Below are 25,218 nucleotides of genomic sequence, written 5' to 3'. Positions count from 1 at the left end.
CAGCTACAGTTTTTACAATTACATTACAAAGTTTATCATACAAGTACTCTGAGATTCATTATTTAAATCTTACCGTGCATACTGGTCTGTTCCACTGATTCTTTTGTGGGTCATACTCAAAAAATTGGTTTGTCCAGCCTCTCTACAAGGAGTTTAAAAAAAAAAAAAAAAAAAAAAAAAAAAAAAAAACTTTTAATATAAGATATATTTACATATAGTATATAACATTGCTTTGACATATGAAAATACTGCAAACTAAGATATTTAAATTGACATTATTCAAGTGAGATTTTACTTCCAAATAAATACATATACATGCATAACATAAAGAAAGAAATTTATTTGTATTTCTGTTATAAAATATGTATATGTATGTATAAATAGATATGCTGAAAAAAATTATTTCTAATGATGCTGAAAAAAATTATTTCCAGCAGTTGTGACGAACCTGCATTTATCCATGGCGGCCTGTAGAGCAATCACAAAACATCCGATGGTTCAGTTTTCTAATGCTATTTATTATTCGTTATATTTACATATTTACAACTGTCCTATTGTTAGGTGGACTACCTTCACAGAAATCATGTTGCCTAATCAAACGACATTTCGTTTCTACTTACATGCATTGCGCTACTGCCAAGCAGCGCCCTCTACTTCTCTCTTTACAACAGCAGTGTAGATTTAATTTGTTACACAGCATAAAAACAAGCACATCCCTCTCATTAAACTGTAATTAATTAGATGTGTGTGTGTAAGATAAAAATATGTGAATCAGGTTTATAATTAAATTTAGTAATAACCTCTCACTTCCTCATTTTTAATTTGTGTATTTCCTCTCTATTCTAAAAATCGTAATAATTTTTCTAGACTACATCATTTCTAGATCGATCCATCTCGTATGGCTTGTATAATGCTCATGATGTAGCTAATTCGGAACTTGAACTCAAAATTTTAAGAACTGAAACCTTTCTAACCTAAACCAAAACCTACATATATTTCAGGTTAAATTTGAATAACAAATCAGTTTTTCTTAATGTAACAGCACTAAATGTAATCTTTTGGCATATGAATATCATTTACAAAATCAGTTCTTTGCACAGGGAAAGGAATTTTTAAATTTCTCCTTGTGAATGCTTAATAGTAAAATCGGCTGAAGTTAATAACTGTTGGCAAGGGTAATGTACACATTAAAAGTTACCATGCTGTTTAGTATTCAATTACTAATATTAAAAAAAAAATGTTTTTGACATCGCTGGACGAGTCATTTCTCAGGCTGCCATGAGATGATAGTCATATAGAGATGAAAGCAATCAATAATAACAAATGATTGCCAGTTTGACCTCAGGGATATAAGTTATTTACTAAGAGTAAAATCAGCAATGAACTTTGGTAAAATATTTTGGTTTGAGATGTAAGACAAACAAAAAGGCATCTACAAAGTCAACAAATCATCAATTGTATAGATGTAAGTTAATAAATGATTGTGTTTCTTCAACATAAAGGTATTTATTTTATTTAGCGCTAAACAGAAATTCAGAATTAGGGATCTTGCAAATACTATATTATGAAAAAATATCTACATGAAGCACTAAGCATACAGACACTAATTTCCAAAACTAGCTCTTTCCCTCTTTACGCTTAAAAAATTCTAAATAAAAAGAAAAAACTGGTGGTTCGAAAGTCCAGATACTAAATTATTCTGGATACTGGATTTTGGACATTAATTTTTTTTTTTTATTTATTTATTTTTGTTAAATGCAGATTTGAAATTTTGTTTTAATTACAAACTTTTCATAAAAAGCATAAGTCTTTTCCTTCTCGACATTTCTTACCTCTTTGAAGACCATATCTGCCCAGAGGGCCTTTCATTCATATGACCACAACCGCCCGAAATTCCGATGTAGTTTTCTCCCTTCCCCTAAGGTATGCAGTAGCAGGTACAGTTTCCCCAAATGCATTGTTATCAGTTTATTGTTGACAGCTTGTTCTAAAAGGATTTATTTGTGGTTTCTTATCTTTATTTGTCAGAAGAATAAAGAATGTCATTTGAAATCTTCACACTTCTTAGTGTGTTCATGGATGGGGAAGAAATAGCTGTGACTCTCAAAAACCATTTTGGGTTTTAAGGTACATGTTAGCAAAGGCTTTGGTTTTTAAAAAGATAAACTGTGGATTGCTGCTCCAATGGGGTCATGAAAATTTAATTCAGATACAAGAAATTACATTAAAAAACTTCATCAGCAATATAAATCCCAAAAGAAATCTTTGAACTATCATGTGACTCAAAATATGTATTTCCACAAAAATCTTTAACTGAATTCTAGATTGGAACTGAATTTCGCAGTTTCTAAAATTGCATTAAATGTTCTTCTGTCATTTGACACTACACACTTATGTGAAATGGCTTATCCAGATCCAAATATTGTTCAATACTGAAAAAAATTATTTCCAGCAGTGTAGAATATTGCACCAAGATTTAATTTGTTACACAGCATAAAAACAAGCACATCCCTCTCATTAAACTGTAATTTATTTCCATTAACTTTTATATAGTTTAAACAAATACAAAAATTGCTTCTTTCATGTGCATAATTTTTACTATAGAAATACATACATCACTTATAAAAAAGAAAATTATTTTTATATCTTTATTCTATATTTAATGTGTGGGGTCACAAAAAAAAAAAACTATAATAAAAAAAGGGGTCATGAATAAAAAACATTTAAGAAGCAATGGCTGTAAAATATTACTTTCCGTAAAATAATATTTTATAATATTCTAACCAATCAAAATACCTACTTCATAATGCATACTTTCTAATGGTGGTACTTTTACTTACCCAAAGCAAATGGTAGAAAACAAACTGAAAATCATAAGCGGCAGCACTGTCAGGGTTTCCAAAACCACCAAAGGTATATAATCTGAGGAAGAAGAGAATTTTTAAATAAGAAGGTGTTTCATATGTTTTGCATAAGTTGCTAAAGTTGAAACCAAATATTTTAAACAGAAAACAATTATAATACACATAATACTATTTATTACAGCAATTTTCAAGGAAATTTCTCTTTACTAAGCTAAGCATTTAAAAAACAAATTTCAAGAAAAGTTGACATTTTTCATAGTCAATATCAATATATATATATATATATATATAAACCAATTTACAGTCAATATTAAAAAAAATGCTCATATATCTTTAACCTTCAATTGTTAAAATAGCTTCAGATGAATTTTGATACACTTAATAATCATCAACACAGCATCACACAAAGAAATCAGCAATATAATTACAAAATGAAGGGAAAAAAAAAAAAAAAAACTAAACTTTAGTAACTACCATTACCTATAATTTAGTAGGTTTTTAGTATATTCTTTTTGATAGAGAGATGAATAAAAATTTATATAAGTTTAGATTACTGCTGGATAACTGTCATTGTTCCATGAAAATAGCTTAAGCCTTATGTTAACAACAAGATTATGTAAGTTTGAGTAGCACAGCTTTATTTACTCATGCATCTTTTTACTAAATATACTGAAAAAAACTAAGTAATAATTGTAATCTATGATTATCACACAAAAAAGTAGGTGCATAAAATAAAGATAGATACTAGTCTCTTTTATTAATGCCAGTAAAATAAATACAAATCTATTATAAAAAAGATTAAATTTATCAGCATATTATAATACAAACATCTGCAAGCTTCACACAGCACCTACAGCATAAAATGCTAAATAAAAAATTAAAATTTTAAATTCTGCAGCTGTCTTTTGTTACTACAGTACAAAGTCCCTAATTCGGACGTCCATTATCCGGAATGATCTATAATCCGGACCTCAAAACCCTAAACTTACGCATGCGCGTAAAGCCAGTAAAAGCATTTACCCATGAGTGCTTCCAATAGTGAAAAAAATGACAGGGAGATTATTGAAAACGAAAAAATTTCGATTGACAAGTTATATTCTCGACACAGCAATTACAGGACTTGAACAGTGGAACTTTGTAACTGAACAAGAAATTATGTATGCTTATAGAATTAAAGAGGAAGTATTAGATAAAAAACGAAGCAACTTAAACAACTTACATTGATAGAAATGTTTACTAAAGTAAAAAAAATAAATATTAAGCTTTTTTTTTTTTTTCCCTTAAATTTATACCCTTTAGATTATAAATGCTCTTTATTTCATAAATTATGGTTTCATATTTTTCATTGTACAATTTCTGCATGCCATCTTACCAGATTTAAATTGATGATCTATAATCCGGAAAAACCCCTAATCCGGAATCGCCGAAGTCTCGACAAGTTCGGATTACGGACTTTGTACTGTAGTACAGGGAAAGTGAAGTTCTGTAAGAATCAATTATGATATTAAGTCATTTCTGCATGAACATCAATTAACTCAATAAACTGAGCCATGGCAAGAATGAACTTGTAATTTTTCATTGTGTTTAACAAAGTAACTGAAAACCTTAAATACCCCAATAATCTGCAAATGAAATTCACATAATTAATGCATGTATTCCTCTAAGAAGCTCAGAGAAATTATGCCATTTAAAAAAAAAAGTCAACTGTTTGATATGTACAGCAGACTTTTCAGACATTTTGTTTGTTAAAACTCTTCTCATTTTTCATGTCTAGTATTTGCAATACATAGAATAACTATAGAATTTTGGAACTTATAAAAAGCAATATTATTGCAATTGACAGAGAGAGATAACTTCATCTTGTAAACAGATGATCTACATTTATGATATGGATGAATACAGTGTAATATACTATTGACATATTTTCTCTTCCTTATACACTGCCAGCTATCCAAAAGGCAACACAAAGGGCACAAGATACCAAAGCCAAATTTATTTCAACGATTACATATAATATCAATGTTAACTGATTTGAAATACAGCCTTCTTTGAAGTGAGGAAAACAAGAAATCAGTAAGGAGTGTTGCCTCCATGTTTTGTCAATAACCACTGCTAAACACCATGGCTTTAGATGTTGAAAGCTTTGGCTTTTGATGTGTTATTGAGGAATGGCAGCTCATGCTGCCTCCAAATGTAGCCAATTCATCTAGCGCATCCATGAGAGTGGCATGCCTGGCTAGGCATTCCCCAATCATTGACCAGACATGTTCGATAGCCTGGAGAACTGGCAGGCTGGAATAAAAATTCAATATGGTGAACTAAGAAGACGGCTTGTGTGCAACATGTGGTCATGCACTGCCCTGTTGAAATGTGGCTGCATGCAAGCCTTGAAGGTAAGGATAGAGAACAAACACCAGAAATATGGCTGGTAAATGTACCAATAATACATACTAGGGGGGATGTAGGAGTTGAATCTAATACCAAACCACACCATAACTCCAGGTGCAGGATCAGTATGATGATATACGAGGGTTAGAACTTTAATAGTGGCAACTATTTATTTATTTACAAGGAATACAAAAGTGATTCATGTCACCCTGTTTTACAGTCCTTCAATATATTCGCCAGCATTGTGTACAACCCGTTTCCAATGATGTGGAAGTCGCAGAATACCTGTAGCAGTGCCTGTTTTGTTGATAGTTTGAATGGACCGGTCTACTGCCGCAAGAATCTCAGGAACAGTTTGGAAGCAAGTGCCACGAAGTGGTTCCTTCATCTTAGGAATTAAGTCATAGTCACAAGGGCTTAGATCTGGGGAGTATGGTGGATGGTAAAGCACTTTCCAGCCCCATCGCTTGAACAAATCAGTCACAGCTTGCGCTGCATGCGGCCGAACATTGTCATGCAAAATGAGAGAAGCATTCTGCAGAAAGTGTCACCGTTTTTTTCTCAAAGCTGGTCGGAGATTGTGCTCAAAAAATGCTCAGTAATACTGTGCAGTGACGGTCTGCTGTGGGGGAACGGTATGCATTAGGATGACACCATCACAGTTGTACACGAGAATGACCATAACTTTCTTTCACATTGCTGGGGTTCTGACGAAATTTCGAATGTCGTGGTGACCCGTGATGACGCCATTCGTTTGATTGGTGTTTCAGTTCTGGCTGGTACGATCGGGCCCAAGTCTCATCCAGCGTAATGATACGGCGTAAAAAAGCATCTCCTTCGCACTCATAGCGCTCCAGATGGGTTCGGGCAGCATCGTATCGTAGCCATTTCTGCATTTCCGTCAATTGATGTGGAACTCATCGTGAAGCAATTTTTCTCATGGACAGGCGTTCCTTCAGAACGTGCAGCACAGTCGTATGCGCTGATCCTGTTTGTCCGGCCAGCTGACGAATCGTTTGGCGGCGATCACTGTCCATTAGTGCGGCAACAGCTTGCACGTCTGCATCGCTGACACTTGGACGACCTGGCCGCAGCATGTCTGCCATGTTTTGGCGTCCTTCATTGAATGCTTTCACCCATCTTGCTACGGTTCTGTAAGGCAATGCAGATTCTCCGCAAGCTTCTTGAAGCCCTTGATGACACTGTCGTGCTGTACGACCTCTGGCACATTCAATTTTTATCCAACATCGTTGTTCTTGTTTTGAAAACATCCTGACAACACTTATTTTAGACCGCGAGCTAATACAAGGATCCGTTCTTCGTGTCACTCCGCATGCGCATGACGTAGGCAGGACGAGTCTTTTTGCTGAGAGGTAAGGTAGGTATGTAGTTTACGTGTGGTATACGCGATATTCTTTGGTTTTGTTGCGTAGCGTTTTTTCAGCTGTGTTGCCACCATTAAAGTTCCAACCCTCGTATAACATAACAATTGAGCAGCCTTTCTCCAGTGTCTCCAAACTCAATCATTGTGGTACTGCAGGCAAAAGTGTGATTTGTTTAAAATACTATGCCATTCAAATGACCTATCTCACATTCCATGCACCATTGCAAATGCAAATGCCTGCGGTTTAAAGTTAGGAAAGCCTAGCAGACAGTTTATTGTACTGCAAACAACATCAAACTGTTCATGCAGATATTGATTGTTTTGTTACAGACTGCACATGTTGTGATATGGCTACAGATATGGCAGAGTGTTTCATTATTTCCTTGCACACAATATGCCCGTCTTCTCGTGCAGTGATGAAACGAAGTAGTTGCAATTTCTCCTGTCTGTTAATTGTTATCTCCTCCATTTAGCAATTCCATATTTGCATGACTATTGCTTGGCTACATCCAACATGACTGATTTTCTAGAAGGATAATCTTCAATCTCAGTACGCAATGATTATACCTAAGTCGAAATCAGAAACATGTTCAAATGATGCTTTCATTTTTCTACGATGTATACCGGAGCTGCAAAAAATTTCATGAGAGAACAATTTAAGTTATTCAAAACAGCAGACTTTCCTCCTTTTACATACAAATTACACGGAGCACTACAATCATCTATGATGTGTGTGCGCGATGAAATTTTAATCACTTGCATAATCCATCATGGTATACATACGATGCAAGTTTTATTCTGTTTGTATATTTCCTTTACAGTATTGCATTTTGGATAGTCGGAAGTTTAATATCCTTTCTCAGAAATTTTTTCCTCCCTTGCTTCCCACTGTAACAATGTAGCATATAATACATGCAGACACACTTGATGTGTTAATTCAGTGGTTCCAAACTTTTCAGAGTTGCGGCACCTTGTTTCAACTAAAAATTTTCCATGGTACCCTTCTTTCCCTAGGCAAAATTATGACTAATCATAAGTAAGAGATAAAATAAACAAAACTTGTGTATCTTCATTTTTAAATATTTTTTAAGTTTATTATTATTGATAATTAATGTAATGGATGAGCCTGTAAATCACCGCATATTTTCTTAAATTGTAAAATTAAATTGGATATGGCCACCCTCAATTCCTTTTCCACACTGATTTTTTGCTTTTTATTACAGCTACCCCCCCCAAATGCCTAACTTTGTACAAAAATACAAGAATGAGAATGGTATTAAAATATGCTCGACCTTATCACTTAGAAGGGGATATTCATCTTTTACTTTTACTTCTCGCATCCTAAATTCTGTCAGCTCTAGGTTGCCAAATTTTTACTTTCAAGCTGTTGTCGCAAGTTAACCCAATAAGATTCTCTTCTTCCAAAGAAGTAAATTCAAATGGATTACTAATGTTATATGGATCTTGAATCCATACAATCCCACTGAAATTTTCATTGTGAAAGTCTCTTGCAAACCAGCTAATTAGCTGTGATAAATGCTCTTCAAATATGGTTTTTGTATCTTGGGAGAGATCAAGTTTATTCAACATCAAAAATTGCTGCAATATTAAAAAACAATCTTTGCCTGCATCTTCATTCAATTTTCTCCGTAGTTTGAGGTTTTTTTTTTTTTTTTTTTTTTTTTTTTTTTTTACAAAAGCTAATATTTTTTTCTGCTGACTTCAAAAGATGCATGTTTTTTCCCCTGCAGGTAGAGATTAAAGGAACTCAGATTTCTCAAAAATGACACAAAATATCCCAATTTTATTAAAAAATTGGTGTCAGCGAAATCTTCTGCATCTTTGAATTACTTTTCTTTAAAGAAAATTAATTTCTTGCCGCAATTCAAAGGTATGTATGTGACTGACTATCACCACAAGTGCATTGCTATAGTACAACAAAGACGAGTGTTGGGCTCAATCTTCACACAGTTTTTTAAAAATTTTGTTTTCAATGGAGAACATTTTATAAAATTTACCACATTCACCTCACTTTCTAACACATGATTCAATGCAGAACTCGGATTCTTTGGTCTGCTGTAGTCTGCTGTACTGTTCATCTGCTGTAGAAGCTCCATCGATTTAGACATCAATGCACTTTTGCCAATTCAAATTATTTTCAGATATAAATGTACCAAGAATCTCAAATAAGTCCTGAGCCTTCACTCCTGCAATGATATTTTTACAAATGTCTTCATTAATAATATTGTTGTGAAATGCCCAGCTATGGTAAGATAGCTTCTCCGAAAAGCACATTTAGGGTTGGCAGAAAATGGCAACGAAATGCATGGTTGCCAGATTTGGCCTGAAATTTCCCATTTGGCAAAAACATTGGCGATATGCCATAGACTGACTGAGAACATTCTAGAATGAATTCATACCGGTTTTCATGAGAATGTCCTCGAAAGCAGATCAAAAGCTATAATACCCTGCCTTACACAGAGCGGTTTATCATGAAGAGTATCTAGAGTATGTTGAGTTTAGTAGTAGTGTTTTGAGATTGCGAATGACAGAACTGAGTTGAGAGCTGTACTTTAGTGCTTCACTGTTAGAGTCTGAAAGTTGTGTTGCTGATTGTTTCACTGTCTTAATCGTAGTTTTCTGATGATTGTAATGCATATTTGGCACTGTCCTGTGTAATAATGATGAATAAATTATGTTTTTAATCTTCATCAATTACTCCAAATCCACAAAACCGTAGAATGCAACAATATTACTTTCTATAAATATACAGAGCATGTCAAATGAGCACCATTATGACTAGCCTCATCTAGGTGCAATCCAAATTCAACTCTTTTAATACTTCAATTAATTGATTATTGATATCCTCTGCCATATATTGTATGATCTGCCTAACTGTATTATTGGACAAAGGCACTTTTAAAAGCTGCTTCCCAGCCCACTCTCCAACCACAATGTTTACAATATCTATAGCAGCTGACAGAATAAGTTCTTTAGCAATGGTATAGACTTCTTACATTTTATGATTCTCTAAGCTGACTTACAACATATTACACCATTATTAAGCATTGTTTGATATTGATACAGTCTTAAAACATTTACTCTATTTTCTTGTTTCAGTCCATTTACCTCCCTGGCAAATAAAATCACGAGGTTTGCCAACCATGCTGTGATGATTAGCTTCTAAATGGCACTTTAACTTACTTGGGAAGCATACAATCCTCTGCTAAAACCTTCACACACAATACACATTTTGGTCTCTCTTCACCATTCACTTATGTTGATGTAAAACCAAACTCTAAATAACCATCATCATATTTATGATATTTTCATTTCTTAATGCTAGTGCCACTGGTTGAAGATATAATTTGCTTTATGATGTTTATTATTCACAGACTCCAACTACTACGGATTATCCGTAGTTTCTACGGAAATTCATGAAAATCTACAATCTACCAAAAGTATGAGAAAAAGTATAGATTTTACAGAAACAGGGTAGGAGAACCAGTATGCAAAATGGAACCAACTGATTCATCTGATGATTGGCTGAATACTCATGTCATCATACATCATGTGCTGAGTGCATTACTAGTTTTGAAGAATAGCTAATCGTAGTTCCCCTGCCCTCCCATGTTCGTTGCTAGTAGGGCAGTAGTGTCTAGACCTAGCATGGTTTATGCTTCTTTACACATGTACAATAGGCATATTTTCAGCATGGTAACCTTTGTTGCTTGGCCAAAGAACATCTGTTCCATCTTTTTGGTAGATAGGTGGCGCTCTTGATGCGTGCCGATGGAAAATATATCACTTGACGCTTGAACATGAACAATGACGCATGTCATATTTATTTGATGCTTGATTATGTTTCATGGCCGCTATAGGCGGAAGTAATATAAGTTTATCGTTAATAAATGTTATTTCTATGTTCTAAGAAATCTTGAAGTTTTGCTTTGAAATTCTAATGCTCTCCCAACCTTGACTCCTGAAACGAAACGATCTTTGAATTTATGACTCATGAAGAGAGACAACACACATTTTTTTTTGGGGTCTGAAACCCGCGAAAAGGAAAATTACCTTTTGAAAGGTAAGACTTTTGATTCATTTGTTCTTGGTATCGATCTTTGAAAACGAAACATAATGGATGATTTAGCAAAAGAGAAAAAGAAACGTGCTATTGTACGTAGTAAAGTTACTACACTTCTAAATAAACTTGAGAAATTATTATCGGAAGAATTAAGTAAAGAACATCTAGAATATCTAAATTCATCATATGAATTGTTAATTGAATACCATGAGAAACTTAAAACTCTTGACTCAAAGACCGATGCTCTCATATTTGATGAAAAAGAATATGATAACGAACTACTTGTATGTGAAGAGTATGATGAAAAAATTATAACGTTTAAAGCTAAGATTGTTAGTAAAGTAAAGAAAATTAACAGTAATGAAGTTGTTGAAAGAAGTATAATTACAACTAGTAATGGTATTAGTAGTACTCTGAATGGTAATAATGTTGTTACAAGTAGTGCTTCAGTAAAGTTACCTAAATTAAACATTGAAAAATTTGCTGGTGATCCCAGTAAATGGCTCGAATTCTTTAATTCGTATGATAATGCTATTCATTCTAATCCAAGTTTATCTAAAATAGATAAGTTTACATATTTGAAAAGTTTATTATCTGGTTCAGCATATAATTGTGTTTCTGGTTATGCTTTATCTGAAGAAAATTATGATCTATGCATTAAAAGTTTAGAAGAGAGGTTTGGTCGTAAAGATGTTATTATATCAAAATTCATGCAGATGTTGTTACAGTTAGAACCAGTTAAAAGTTCTTCAAATGTTTTTGGGTTAAGAAAGCTCTATGATCAGTTACAAATCTGCGTTAGAAATTTAAGTAGTTTAGATGTTACTAGTGGTTCATACGGACAGTTATTGAACCCAATAATTCTTAAATTGTTACCTGAAGATTTAGCTCTTGAATTCCATAGAAAAAGAACATCTAACCAAAATATAGAAGTAAGTGAATTAATAGAGTTCATTAAAATAGAAACTGAATGCCGAGAAGCAAGTATTTTGATTAATAGCTCAAAAGGTAATAAATACACAGGGGTTAATCCTAAACAAGGGTTAAAAAATTATAAAGTCAAATCACAAGCTTCTGCTTTTAACACATCGGTAAAAATGTTTTGCATATTCTGCAAATCAAACGAACATACATCTGCCGGATGTTTGAAATTTTCAGACGAACAAAAACGAAAGAAATTAAAACATGAAGGTCGCTGTTATAGATGCTTTCTGAGATCACATTTGCGGTCGTTTTGTCATTCAAAAATACAACCATGCGAAAATTGTAACGACAAAAAACATAATAAACTTTTCTGCCGTTTGAAAGCGAAAGAAATGGAAGATGTTAACTCCGCAGATACGCAAAATAAAACTTTAGTATCTACTTCCCACTGTAACACTCTAAAACCTGAAAATAGTGTGCTTTTACAGACATGTTCTGTTATTGCTCAAAGCAAAAATAAATCGAGAATCGTAAGATTATTAATTGATTCAGGTAGTGAACGAAACTTCATCACCCACAAGTTAGCGCGCGATTTAGAATTGCAAGTCATTAGAAAAGAATTTCTAACAATTTATTCGTTTGGAAATCAGCACGGTAACTCGCAAGAATTTGATGTATATAGTCTAAAAATAAAAAATAAAAACGATGATCACTGCCTTGTTGTAGAAGCTATAGGGATAAAATTAATATCATCAATAGAATTCCAGCCGCCATCAACATGTCAAAACATTAAAGAATTTATGACTAAAAAAGGTTTGGAACTTTCGGATACAAGTCCCGTTAATGAGAACATAAATATTCTGCTTGGCGCGGAGCATTTCTGGTATATACAAACAGGAAGTAATTCAATGATAAATGATGGTTTGTTTATAGTACCGACCATATTTGGATACACAGTGATGGGTAAAGTAAAAAATAATAATACTCGAATTAATGCGTTGTTTTTATCTGCGGTTGAAGGAAACACATGTGATTTACAGTCATTTTGGAAATTGGATTCGATAGGAATTGAAAATGAAAACAAAACATTTTCGGAAACTGATTTGGATACTATTAAGCATTTTAACGACAGTTTAAAATTTAATAACGGCAGATACGAAACAAAACTCTTTTGGAAGGACAATAAATCACAACTCGCTGATAATTTTTTCGTTGCTAAACAACGATTTCTAGAACTTAAGCATAAATTAAAGGGAAATGATTTCCTATATAATGAATATGATAATATAATTAGAGAACAAGTTGAAAGGGGGATTGTTGAACAATGTAAGTTTGTTGAAAATGAACCTAACTGTTATTATATGCTTCATAGGCCCGTTATACGTGAAGGAAAAGTAACAACAAGAATAAGAATAGTTTATGATGCCTCTTCTAAGTCTGAAGGAGCTAAATCGTTAAATGAATGTTTGATAACAGGCCCTAATTTAAATCCTAATTTGTTGGATATAATTTTAAAATTTCGCGTACATAAAGTTGCATTTTGTGCAGACATAGAGAAGGCTTTTCACCAAATTCAAATTGATAGTGAAGATAGAAATTTTTTAAGGTTCTTATGGTTTGATCATTCTTACGACGATAGTGACAATAGTTTAGGCTTTAAGGTTTTCCGAATGTGCCGAGTGCCGTTTGGAATGACAACAAGTCCGTTTATTTTGTCCGCCACTATCAAACATCATATTAAGGGTTATGAAAAGAAATATAGCAAAGCTGTTGACATGTTAAATAAGTTCTTATATGTTGATGACCTTATCCATGGAGCAAACTCCGTTGAAGAAGTTTTATCATTATCAACTGATGCAGTTAAAATTCTTCAAGGCGCTGGTATGAACTTAAGAAAATTTGAATCAAATTCCGTATCTTTAAAAAATCATTGGCAATATATTGGTTTAATTAATAAGGAAGATAATTTGGATAAGAAAACGTTAAAGGTGCTGGGAATAATTTGGGATTTGGATGAGGACACATTGAAATTAGATGTACAAGAACTTTTACAACTAGTTGACTGGAAACACGTTACAAAGCGAAAGGTATTACAGATTGTGGCAAAAATTTATGACCCAGTTGGATTCATTGCACCCTTTGTTATCAGAATAAAATTCTTATTAGAGTTATGGGAATTGGGTATTGATTGGGACACAATTTTGCCCAGTTATTTGAGTGAAAAATTTAAAACTTGGTACTTTGAACTTGAAGTTATTCTCAACTTGTGTATTCCTAGAAAATACATATTAAATGATGAATGTGTAAATTTCGATAAAATAGAGCTTTTTGTCTTTTGTGACGCCAGCCTCAAGGGATATGGAGCTATTGTATATTTTCGTGATCCTGATTCTTGCTGTACGTCTTTTGTTCTTTCAAAGAGCCGTGTTCCCCACTTAAAAAATTAACCTTGCCTCGTTTAGAACTTATGGGAGCCATTATTGCCGCAAGAATAGTTAAATATTTAAGGAAATTATTTAATATCCAAGAATATAATGTATTTTGTTTTTAGTGACTCTAAAATTGTTCTTCACTGGATCAGGGGTACCGCTGATAAATGGAAACCCTTTGTTGCTAATCGTGTACGTGAAATACAAGATGTTGTATCACCTTCGCAATGGAAATACTGTAAGGGAAATGACAATCCGGCTGACATAGTTTCACGTGGATTAAGAGCTTCTGATCTAGTGGAAAATAAACTTTGGTTCAATGGACCAGTGTGGTTAAAAGAGAAAAATGTACCTTCATCATCTTTTGATCGAGCCTATGGTGGAAGAGGTACAGGTAGAACAGCGTCAAACTACTGTATGTTCTGTTATTAGCCAAGAGGCTGAATTTGAATTGACATCCAGGTTTTCATCCTGGAAAAAATTGAAACGCGTAACTGCATGGTGTTTAAGATTCTGCCACAATATTAAACCTACATCTTTAAAACTCAAGGGTTTTTTAACAGTTCAAGAATTGGATAAGGCAAGCAATTTGATTTTTAAAATCATGCACAAAATTCCGAATTTAGAGAAGAAATTAGACTTTTGAAAGCAGGGAAGAAATTGAATCTCAGCAGTAAAATCCTTAAATTAAATCCTTTTCTTGATAGTGAAGAAATCCTTAGAGTCGGTGGTAGACTCTGTAACTCGAATCTTTCAGAAAACACAAAGTATCCAATCATTCTTCCCAAAAGTCACCAAGCTACTGAATTGATAGTCAAACACTTTCACGAAGTGAACCTTCACGGAGGAGCCACATTAACATTATCTGCTCTGCGACAGAAATATTGGATCGTTAATGGCCGAGAAATTGTAAGAAAAATAATTTGGAAATGTATAAAATGTTTTAAAAATCGAACAAGCACATCCAGTCAGATAATGGGCGACCTACCTGCTTCTCGCGTATTGCCGGATAGAACATTCTCGAATACAGGACTAGATTTTGCAGGCCCCTTTTTAATTAAAGCTAGGAAAGGAAGAGGAGGAACGAGATATAAATGTTACGTTTGCCTTTACATATGCTTCACCACAAAGTCCATTCACCTAGTAGTAGTCAGTGATCTAACAACTGAAGCATTCCTAGCATCTCTGAAAAGATTTGTGTCAGGCAGAGGAAAACCCAAGAAAATCTTTTCCGATAGAGGCACCAACTTTGTTGGGGCTGATCGAGAATTAACAAGATACATAGCTACACTTTCCTCTGACGAAGCAATTCAAAACTACCTGAGCGGTGAAAATATTCAATGGATCTTCAATCCTCCTGCTAGGCCTCACTTTGGAGGCCTTTGGGAGGCTGGAGTGAAACAAATGAAGATTCACTTAAAGCGGACTGTTGGAACCCAGGTTCTGACATACGAAGAATTTCACACCTTAATTACACAGATCGAGGCGTGTCTGAATTCAAGGCCAATAAGTTTCCATCTCATCTGACCCTGAAGATTTTAATCCTTTAACACCTGGACATTTCCTAATTGGGACTACATTAACAGCAATTCCTGAACTTGATCTTACAAATAATAAGCTAACCCCTGCTGAAAGATGGAAATTGACACAGCAAATTTTCCAGAGCTTTTGGACACGTTGGTCTAGAGATTATCTTTCACAGTTACAAGGGCGTACCAAATGGTTGAGGGATAAACCAAATTTAGCCCTCAATGACTTAGTCTTGATAAAGGACGAAAATTTGCCTCCATTAAAGTGGCGACTTGGACGAGTAATTGAACTATATCCTGGTGCTGATGAAAAAGTTCGTGTTGTGAAACTAAAAACTTTATTGGGCGAAATGAAGCGTCCTATACATAAACTTTCCCGCTTACCATTGAGTGAATAAGACTCTAAAAAAAAAAAAAAACCATTAATTGTATATTCATAATTTGTGTCTTTATTATTATTATTATTAATTCAATTATGTTTCAGATTCATAGAATGGACCACAATTGTGGATTATGGTAATTTAGCAGTTTCATTATTTTGTTTTCCTTCTAGAGATTGTAAGTATGTTTTATTTGTAAAATTTTGTACTAAATTTAATGTTGTTATTCAATTTAAATTTGTCATTATGCATTTTTATTTTATATGATATACTGTTGAACTTTTGGAAAACTTGTTTAAATCTAAAATTGAAGATTTTTATAATAATGTTGTAATGAACCAATGTTCATCGGGGCGGAGTATGTTCCATCTTTTTGGTAGATAGGTGGCGCTCTTGATGCGCGCCGATGGAAAATATATCACTTGGCGCTTGAACATGAACAATGAGGCATGTCATATTTATTTGATGCTTGATTATGTTTCATGGCCGCTATAGGCGGAAGTAATATAAGTTTATCGTTAATAAATGTTATTTCTATGTTCTAAGAAATCTTGAAGTTTTGCTTTGAAATTCTAATGCTCTCCCAACCTTGACTCCTGAAACGAAACGATCTTTGAATTTATGACTCATGAAGAGAGACACCATACAACATCTATATATGTTTGGCTTGGCGATGAACTCACAGTTCACACTTAAGCGATGCACATGTGAAGTGCTGCAAAATGTATGAAATTTGTTCACTTTGTGCCCAATTATGAGAGAAATTATTTGCCAGGGATTTAAAATCGTATGGGGTGAGCTTTTTGCTCAAATATGTGAGAATTTATTTACTGGGGACTTGGAAAAAGCATATGGCAAAATAGACGTTATTCTTTTTTCACTCATAGTTATGTTTATGAACTGCTTAAATTAATGCTGTAGGTTTTCGTAACTTGCAATAATCAATTAATTTAATCATATTTTATATTTATTTCCAAATTTATTTTTGTTTGATATTTCATCTTATATTTACTGTTATCATAAAATTTCTTTTCAAATTCATGCTTTCCACAAAGGCATGTCTCATCCTAGGCAAATAATGCTTGAGATCTTAACATAATCAATTAATTTAATCCCATTTTACAAATTTTTTTTTTTAATTTTATATTTACAGGTATCATAAAATTTTATCTTTAACAGGCATTCAGCAAAATAACATATTTTGGTCCTCTCTTTTCGTATTCTTGATTACATTACCTTACCTTAGTGGTAATCCAAAATAGGTCTTCGAACATTCCAAACATACAAAATTGCCTTCCATAATAATCATGCTAAATATAAGAAATAAGTAACACCTTAACTTTTTCAAGGCTTCAAATTCAGGCTTAACTTCTGCAACGTGGCAAAATTTAGCAGAATAACAACATGTCTTTAGTTGCCAATCTCGTGATACATCGCCAATTCTGTATAACGGACGGCAGCAAAGCTTGTCATTGCACATGTGTTAAGCATAAAACCATGCCAAGGCTAGACATTTAGCCTGCCTCAGCTCCAATGTTTAGATTATGGAGACAGCGTAGCGTGTGCCTTCGGAGCTGTGATTCACTGGAAGTTTTTTGTTAATTACGCTGCCTCAAACAAAGAAGCTAAAATTATCAAAGCAGAAATTTAAAGATTCAGATTATTCAGAATTTCCATGCATTAAAACATCCGAAATTTCTGTGAATCATGCACATTGTAGTGTATGCAACACAGACTTCTCAGATGCGCATGGCGGAAAAGATGACTGTAAACGGCATCTCAAAAGAGCAAAGAATTTGGCACCAAAAAATATAAAGAAATAACGGAATTCCTTAACAAAAGATGATGAAGCAGATGCTATAAAAGCCAAATGCTATTTTGTTCCATTTTTAATTGTACATAATCTACAGATTTCAGTTTCAGATAATTCCAAACAGTTTTCAAAGCAATGTTTCCAGATTCTACCATAGCAGAAAAATTTAGCTGCGGCCATACCAAAACTGCTTTGCTATTGTAAAAACTTTTGCAGAAAGTACTGCTGCTGATGTTATACAAGCAGTGTGCAATACATCATTTTCTCTAAGCCACTGATGGAAGTAATGATAACAAACTGCACCCTTTGATTATAACATATTATAGTAAAAAAAGGGAGTGATAATTACTTCACTGATTTCTGTTTTAGAATGCACAAATAATACTGGAGAAGGTATTCTTAATTGTATAAAAGAAATCTTTAAAAGCAATGGTTTAAAATGGAAAAATTGCTTATCATTTTCTTCAGATAATGTTAGTAATACGATGGGAACATTTAAAGTTGTAGCATTGTTTATCAAAATGCATCAACCAAATATAATCATCTGAGGTACATGCCACCTCTTGCATATAGCTGCAAAAAAAGCTACTGGAAAATTAATTGGCTTGATCGAAATGTTGTTAATAGATATACTTTTTTATTTGGAGAAAAGTTCGAAATGGAAGCAGTTTCAAAGCTGCTCAACAAATTTTGGGACAGAATGCAAAATCTCATAAAATTTTGAAATACTGCAGTATGGGATGGTTGTTTCTTTTAGAATCTATAACAAGGATTTTGGAGCAGTGGGATGCTCTGATTAATTTTTTTGGTAATCAACCAGATAACAGTAAGAATGAAGGAAAGACTTTGTAAAACATAATAAAAAAAATAAAAAAAAGGTTACAGTCACCTACCACCAAGTTGTACTTTTTATTTTTTGAAAAACACTTTGCCTTTGTTTATAACAGTAAACATTAATTTGCAACAAAAAGCTCTTTATATACATAAATTGAGAAGAGAACTTCTTGAACTTTTAATGAATTTATTTGTTAGATTTATAAAACCATCAGTAATTTCTAACGAAAATGAAAATGTTGATTGGAGAAGAAACAACAATATATTTTTAAAATGCGAAGTTGAATGAAAGTGAATTGAAATCATTTTTTAATTCTGTGTGAGCTTTTTTGTAACTGCATGTTCATATTTAATAGATAAATTTCTACCAAGTGATCTATTTCTAAAACATGGTGAAGTTGCTGAGATCAACTTGAGAACTGAAGTTCCATTTTCATCTGTTTTTTTCATGATGAATATTTCCCCGTCCATTATTGATGTAAAATATCTTAACCATTTGACTGCTATGTGGCGCAAAAGCGCTGCATTCATTTGTCTCGAAAACCACGAAGCAGTTAGTTATTTTAGAATGCACTCGTGTTACAAAGTACGCGTGAGGTCAGACTATGTTCGCACCCAGGAGGAGCAACAAAGACACACTGAAACTCGCATGAACGCGGCGCAGTCAAACAGTTAATCAAGAGGAAATTGAGTTTTCTATGTATGAAGTTTGCCATCTTAACACGGAAGCATGCGCGCTCCCGACTCAAATTTTTTGTAGAAAAAACTGTTCTTTATTTGTTCTAAATTTAACACTTTTACCTGAAGTAAAAGTGTTAAATTTATACCAAAATATTATGATCAAACTTAAAAAATAAGCAAATTATAAAAATTAAAATTTTAATTTCTATAGTATTTTTTTATGAAATAAAAGTTTTTTAAAAGAACAGAAAATTGTATTATATTAATGTATGATTTATTAGGAATTCATTATATTATTATTCAGGTTTATTACGAATATACCGCCTGAAAGAACATCTTTCTAGGAAAGCTTTGAGTTTTTCATTAATTGTTATGAACTTACCGAGAGTGTTATATTTCTGGCGGTATTTGCAAAATGTTAAAAAAAAAAAACTTCTCTTACAGGTACAAGTTTTTTTATTCTTGAAGACGCGAGTTCCTATGTCATCAAAACACAAACATCTCGATAAAAAAAAGAAAACATTTGTAGGACAGGTTTGGGGAAAATTTCTAAGCCGGTTCCATCTATTGCCTACAAATCCCGCACATTTACATGAGATGACTTATGTCACAAAAATATAAAAGACCTATAAAAGTGCGAATTTCAGTTAGAGTTGCTTGACAAACATCTCCCTCTCTTTGAAAGCTGTCAGAAATAGATGCTATATATATTGACGACTTTCAGCAACATTTGTTCATTTAGTAAAAGTTCCCACGATTCATTTGGCGTCTGCGCATATTTTGCCTTACCGATGTTTCCAGGCAATTTAGTACAGTCAAAAGTCGTTAGTGTTTACGCATGTGCATAAGACCTTTACGGCTGCGTATATGCGTGTGCGCATGCGCATAATATGTTTACACATGTGCATTTAATGTATGACGGAGGGTATAAGCTAAAATTATCTGATTATCTATTTCAGTTAGTGTTGCAGATTGCGTTGTTCCTTAATCTTCTAATTGGATCGGGCTTATTATTTTTTGTAGACTGTTAGAGCAATTTTGTAAAAGTAAGCTTGAACTTTCGATTATGTCAAATAGAATTTCTGATGCTGGAGCTCCCAAAGGATCTACAAAGCGAAAGTATGTTTCGATGTCCATCAAACAAAAAGAGGAATTGCTGCAAAAAATGGATAAAGGCGGCGGCGGGGGGGGGGACGCCGCAGCACACAATGAATTGGAAGTTGATCTGTCAGCACTATCCTTATCTTCAGAGCAGATGTTTTTATTTTATTTGGCTTATAATTCCTTACTAAATGTAGTATTTCAACTCAATGTACTCCGTCTTTGATATGATTTAAATCAAGTTCCTCGTCATTATAATTCGCTTCCGATAGTGAAGAAAGTGACACAGAGATTATTGAAAACAAAACAATTTCGATTGACAAATTAGTCGGTATTCTCGACAGAGCAATTATAGGACTTGAACAGCGGAACTTTGTAACTGAACAAGAAATTATGTCTGTTTATAGAATATAGAATTAAAGAGAAAGTAATATCACATAAAATGAAGCCACTTCAACAACTTACATTGAAAGAAATGTTTAATAAAGTAAACTTGAACTTATGTAAAATAAATATTAAGCTTTTTTTTTTTTTTTTTTGTTGTTGTTTTTTGTAAATTTTGATACCCTTTAGATCATAATTTTTCTTTATTTCATAAATTACAGTTTCATATTTTTAATTTTATAATTTCTGCATGCCATCTTACTAGATTTAAACTGATGATCTATAATCCGGAAAAATCGATAATCCGGCATCGCCGAAGTCCCGATGAGTCCGGATTAACGACTTTTGACTGTAGTAATATTATGAGCGGGAGTTCTAACATCAGCTTTAGGCTTTTCTTTTGACTATTGGTTTTTTTGTCTTTTCCAATAAAAGACAAAAAACAATAAATAATAAATGTCATTCTCACTTTCATTTTCAGAATGCATCTCGATTTCTGAATCAGTATCATGAGAACTAAAAAATTCATTATAACTTACATCATCGGTTTCTTCAATGGAGTCGTCAAAGTTGACCCATACTCTAATAATTTTTTAAAACATAACATTTCTTCCTTATAGGATAAATTACGCTATATGTTTGCAGCTTTCTGTGCTACCACAAATGAACTATTTTACAGCAATGCGAATAGGTGCGCTGTGCGAATCTGAGAGATCCGATCCAATCAAATGAAAACTTTAAATCAAATTTCTGTCGAAAAATTTTGGAAACATAAAGAAGATGGCTTTGGATGACCCCAACCACACTGAAAAACAACCACTTTGGAAAAATAGGGGTGTTTTCAGAAAGGTTTCTCTAATCGGGTGGGTCCATTAGACCCAGCGCTCGCAGGTTAATAATACCTCATTCAAATGCAGCTTGCAAAAGAATTTTTTCTATTGTTCAGAGTTGCCACTCAAACAATAGAATGAAATTCCCCGACTTTTCTAGGTGTGTTTTAAGAAAATTCTAGTCTATACGCATAATGCACACTGGCTATGTTAAGAAGCAAATTAATTATGGTATTACTTGGATTCACTCTTTTTAGATAATTCTACTAAAATTGATCTCAAGAGATAATATAATCAATATTTCTTTAGTAAATAATATATATATATAATTCACAAAGCATTACTATTATAACTATAATAGGAGTTGTTTTCTCCACTAAAGATTGATATTAGAATCTGCCCAACCTAGATAAAAAAAAAAGTCTTTTTAATAATATTTTTAAATAAATTCAGGTATTTTATGTTTATTTAGCAGCATACATAAGCAAAAAATATGTGCATTAAATTTCATGATGGTATGTCAGTATACTGCTAGAATTAATTTCAGGATTAATTATGCCAGAAAAAATTTCCTGAAATTTGAAAGTATTATTTATTAATAATAAATCAATTTAGAGGGAAGAAGCAAGATTAAATGATATGAATAACATAAAAATAAAGATAATTACTTCAAAATTGAATTGGAATAATCAACAATATTTTAGCAAATATATTAAATGGTTTGCAGAGTTGGCTGATTACTATTTTTTCTATCTTACTGCAAAATGCCAAATAAGGCATTATTTAAAAGATTTTACAGTAAAATCCTAGTATACGCTAAGGCTTCGGGCATGATTTTGAAAATTGTCGGAAACTTCAAAATGAGCCGATACCACCGACAGTTAAGACTCGAGACTTAACTCTTGGGTAGTGTTGTTACTGCTCATCATAAAGTCGCCAAATCCCATGTGTACTGTACACAGAGGTTAGAATAGAATACATGGAGGCTATTCTAACCAAAGAATGTCCATGCAAAGAAGGAAAGCTTCATTAAACGTAATTATTACACTGCCAGAAAGCAGAGGGAAGTTTGTCAAGGGATTTGGCAACGGAACCTGGCGGCGTGAATTCTCCCCCCACGATGTTGGACAGGAAATCAAGGAACACGTGTTAAGAAAAAACATTCTTTGACAAAACCTTTCTTCTTTGATTTTTCACAATAATTTAAACATGGATTTTCATAGTGTTTCCCCCCCTCAAAATAACTAATTCATTAATTAATTTACTTATGTGAAAAAATATTTTCTTTCCATTTAAAGTTTAAAGAAATTTTACACGATATTCATTTTATGAACTCAAGATAACGTGACCTTTGAACTTCAACACTGGCTTCGAACTTTGTCGACAGATATTCCGCGCATGCACAGCTGTTTCTCTCTACGCTGGAACGACACCACTCCTGTTGTGGAGTTTTCCTTCTTAACAATACATATTCTTTGATTCTAACCTCCACTGTACCCTATACTAGGATTAAACTGATTTCGTTTTATATGAGATAAAGTATTTTGTTTAATTCAACACGCACAGCACATGCGATTCTCAAGGTTACTGGAAACTTGCTTTGCCTTTCTAAAAGACAATCTGATTGGAGCTGCGAAAATTGGCTGTATGCCAGCTGCCCGAATGATGCTCACCTGATACATAATTAGCCAAGAAAGTGATCGCTTCCAATGTCGGTGCAAAACTTGCTTTTTTGAGGAGATTGCCGTATGAAACTCCGTATGAATTTCCAGATTTTGACTAAAATATTTAAATTCCCTGACATTTTTGGTCAAATTTCGAGTTTCCTGACTTTTTCAGGTTTTCCAGGTAGCGTGGCAACCCTGATTGTTAAAAAAATCAGACTGAATTTCAACAAAATTTAGGTCCTAAAGCTCTCGAAGCAGTTTTGATTGAAAAAATAAATAAGCAGGCAAATGAAGAAATGTGTTATAAAAAGACATTCTCAAAATCAGAACTTAAGCTTGCTAAGCATGTTACATATAAATCTTTCCATTCATTACTCATACATATATTTCAATAGTTATATGTATTACTCTTGGTTATCTAAATTATTTTTAATTTTATTTCTCTGCGGAAATCAAATCTAGAATAAAGATATATGATTTATGGATTCTGAGTTTTTCTGTGATTAGTAGTGATTTAAAATACTTCCTTCAATCATATATTAGTAGATCTAGTGATATAGATGGCTTGAGGAGTTAAATGAAAATTTCTAATTATATATGCATATAATTTACAAGACATTTCGAATTTATTCAGTTTATATGTATAAACTGAATAAATTCGAAATTTGCATTCGAGTATTTAAATGCAATAAAATTGATTACAATGAATAATTAATTAAAAATTAATGAAAGGTTAATTAAAACATTACATGTGCATTTTCAAAGTTGTAAAAATGTTGTTCGCGCGTTGACTACTGGCAAGTTTTGCTGCAGGTTGGAATCTATGATTACTGTTTAAAAATCAGTCCATCATCAAAGATACAAGAGCCAAAAAAATCACAACAATCTTTATCAAAAACAACAAACAAGAAATAATTATCATTAACTATACTACATGAAATAATTTAAATTACTATTTATTTATATGAGGTGCTAAGTTTAATTTCACTAGATCTATATTATAAACTGACTGATTGAATTGATCTGGCAATGCTTGCTTATATGCTTTCTGCAAGATCTTCCAAAACAGTCCAAATTCGTTGTAAAGGGTCTATGCACCAATACAAACCTATACTACTGTCCAACCTTAGATGAGAACACTGGATATAGTAGAAAGTTTATGCATCTGCTGTAGAATACAGTTCTACCATTTCGAGATGTCGTATTGCGATATATGTATGGAATATATGTGCCTGAAATGTAAATACTCTTGAGCAAAGAGAACTGAATGAAAAAAGTATGCAAAACAATAGATAATGCTGTATCTGTCTTTTTATTTAAAAATTTAGTAATATCATGTCAATCATTTGATGACTAATAGAATAAATAATAAGCAGGCATTCCCTTTTCTGGCATAATTAATTATGAAGACTGTAAATTCTAGCAACCCCGACCTCACCACACTCTCAATGAAAAAAGCAATTAAAGCATTCATTGATTTACTGACAGTGATTAGAAGAAAACAATTCTGGACTATCTTTGACATATGTGTATAATTTCTAAACCTCACAAGACTGGAAAAAACATTACACATTTCTATTTAGATTATTCATTATGAGCACTTTTTTCAAGTTATGGGAGCATTTTCCTAATAAATCCAATATCGAAGTTGTTACTTTTGTTGTTGATTTGTCTGCTGTTTCTGTAGCAAGCATAAATAGCATAAAATACAACCCGAAGGAAAATGGTCGATTTTCGACTCGATGGAAAAAAATTACCTCTGAAAGTTTGTAAACAAAAACCTGAATCAAATGACATGATGAGGTAACTTCAGCAGCAATACAAAGAAATGTTCACAGATTCTTTTTATGGAATGAGTCATGAAAATTTTGTTCTAGCCTGTATGTGTTCTCAGGTTAGACTGTCGAGGGGTATATCGGCGCAATA

The 25,218-nt window shown here is 33.1% G+C and overlaps 1 protein-coding gene across 2 annotated transcripts in view; it reads right to left on the bottom strand.

Moving 5' to 3' along the window:
- LOC118196548 (kelch domain-containing protein 1-like) overlaps positions 1-25,218 on the bottom strand; it is a 92,646-nt gene that overhangs the window by 37,734 nt on the left and 29,694 nt on the right. For both annotated transcript variants that reach the window (XM_035368010.2, XM_035368009.2), the window contains exons 4-5: positions 2,841-2,922; positions 74-142 (exon numbers count right to left, since the gene is read on the bottom strand). In XM_035368010.2, the coding sequence (XP_035223901.1) occupies positions 74-142; positions 2,841-2,922 (151 nt within the window). The remainder of the gene's footprint in view (positions 1-73; positions 143-2,840; positions 2,923-25,218) is intronic.

Source organism: Stegodyphus dumicola, chromosome 6 (genome assembly GCF_044657685.1).
Source record: "Stegodyphus dumicola isolate Sdum_Otavi_A_Nest chromosome 6, ASM4465768v1".
NCBI classification, from domain to species: domain Eukaryota; kingdom Metazoa; phylum Arthropoda; class Arachnida; order Araneae; family Eresidae; genus Stegodyphus; species Stegodyphus dumicola.
This window is presented reverse-complemented; position numbering and strand designations above follow the sequence as displayed.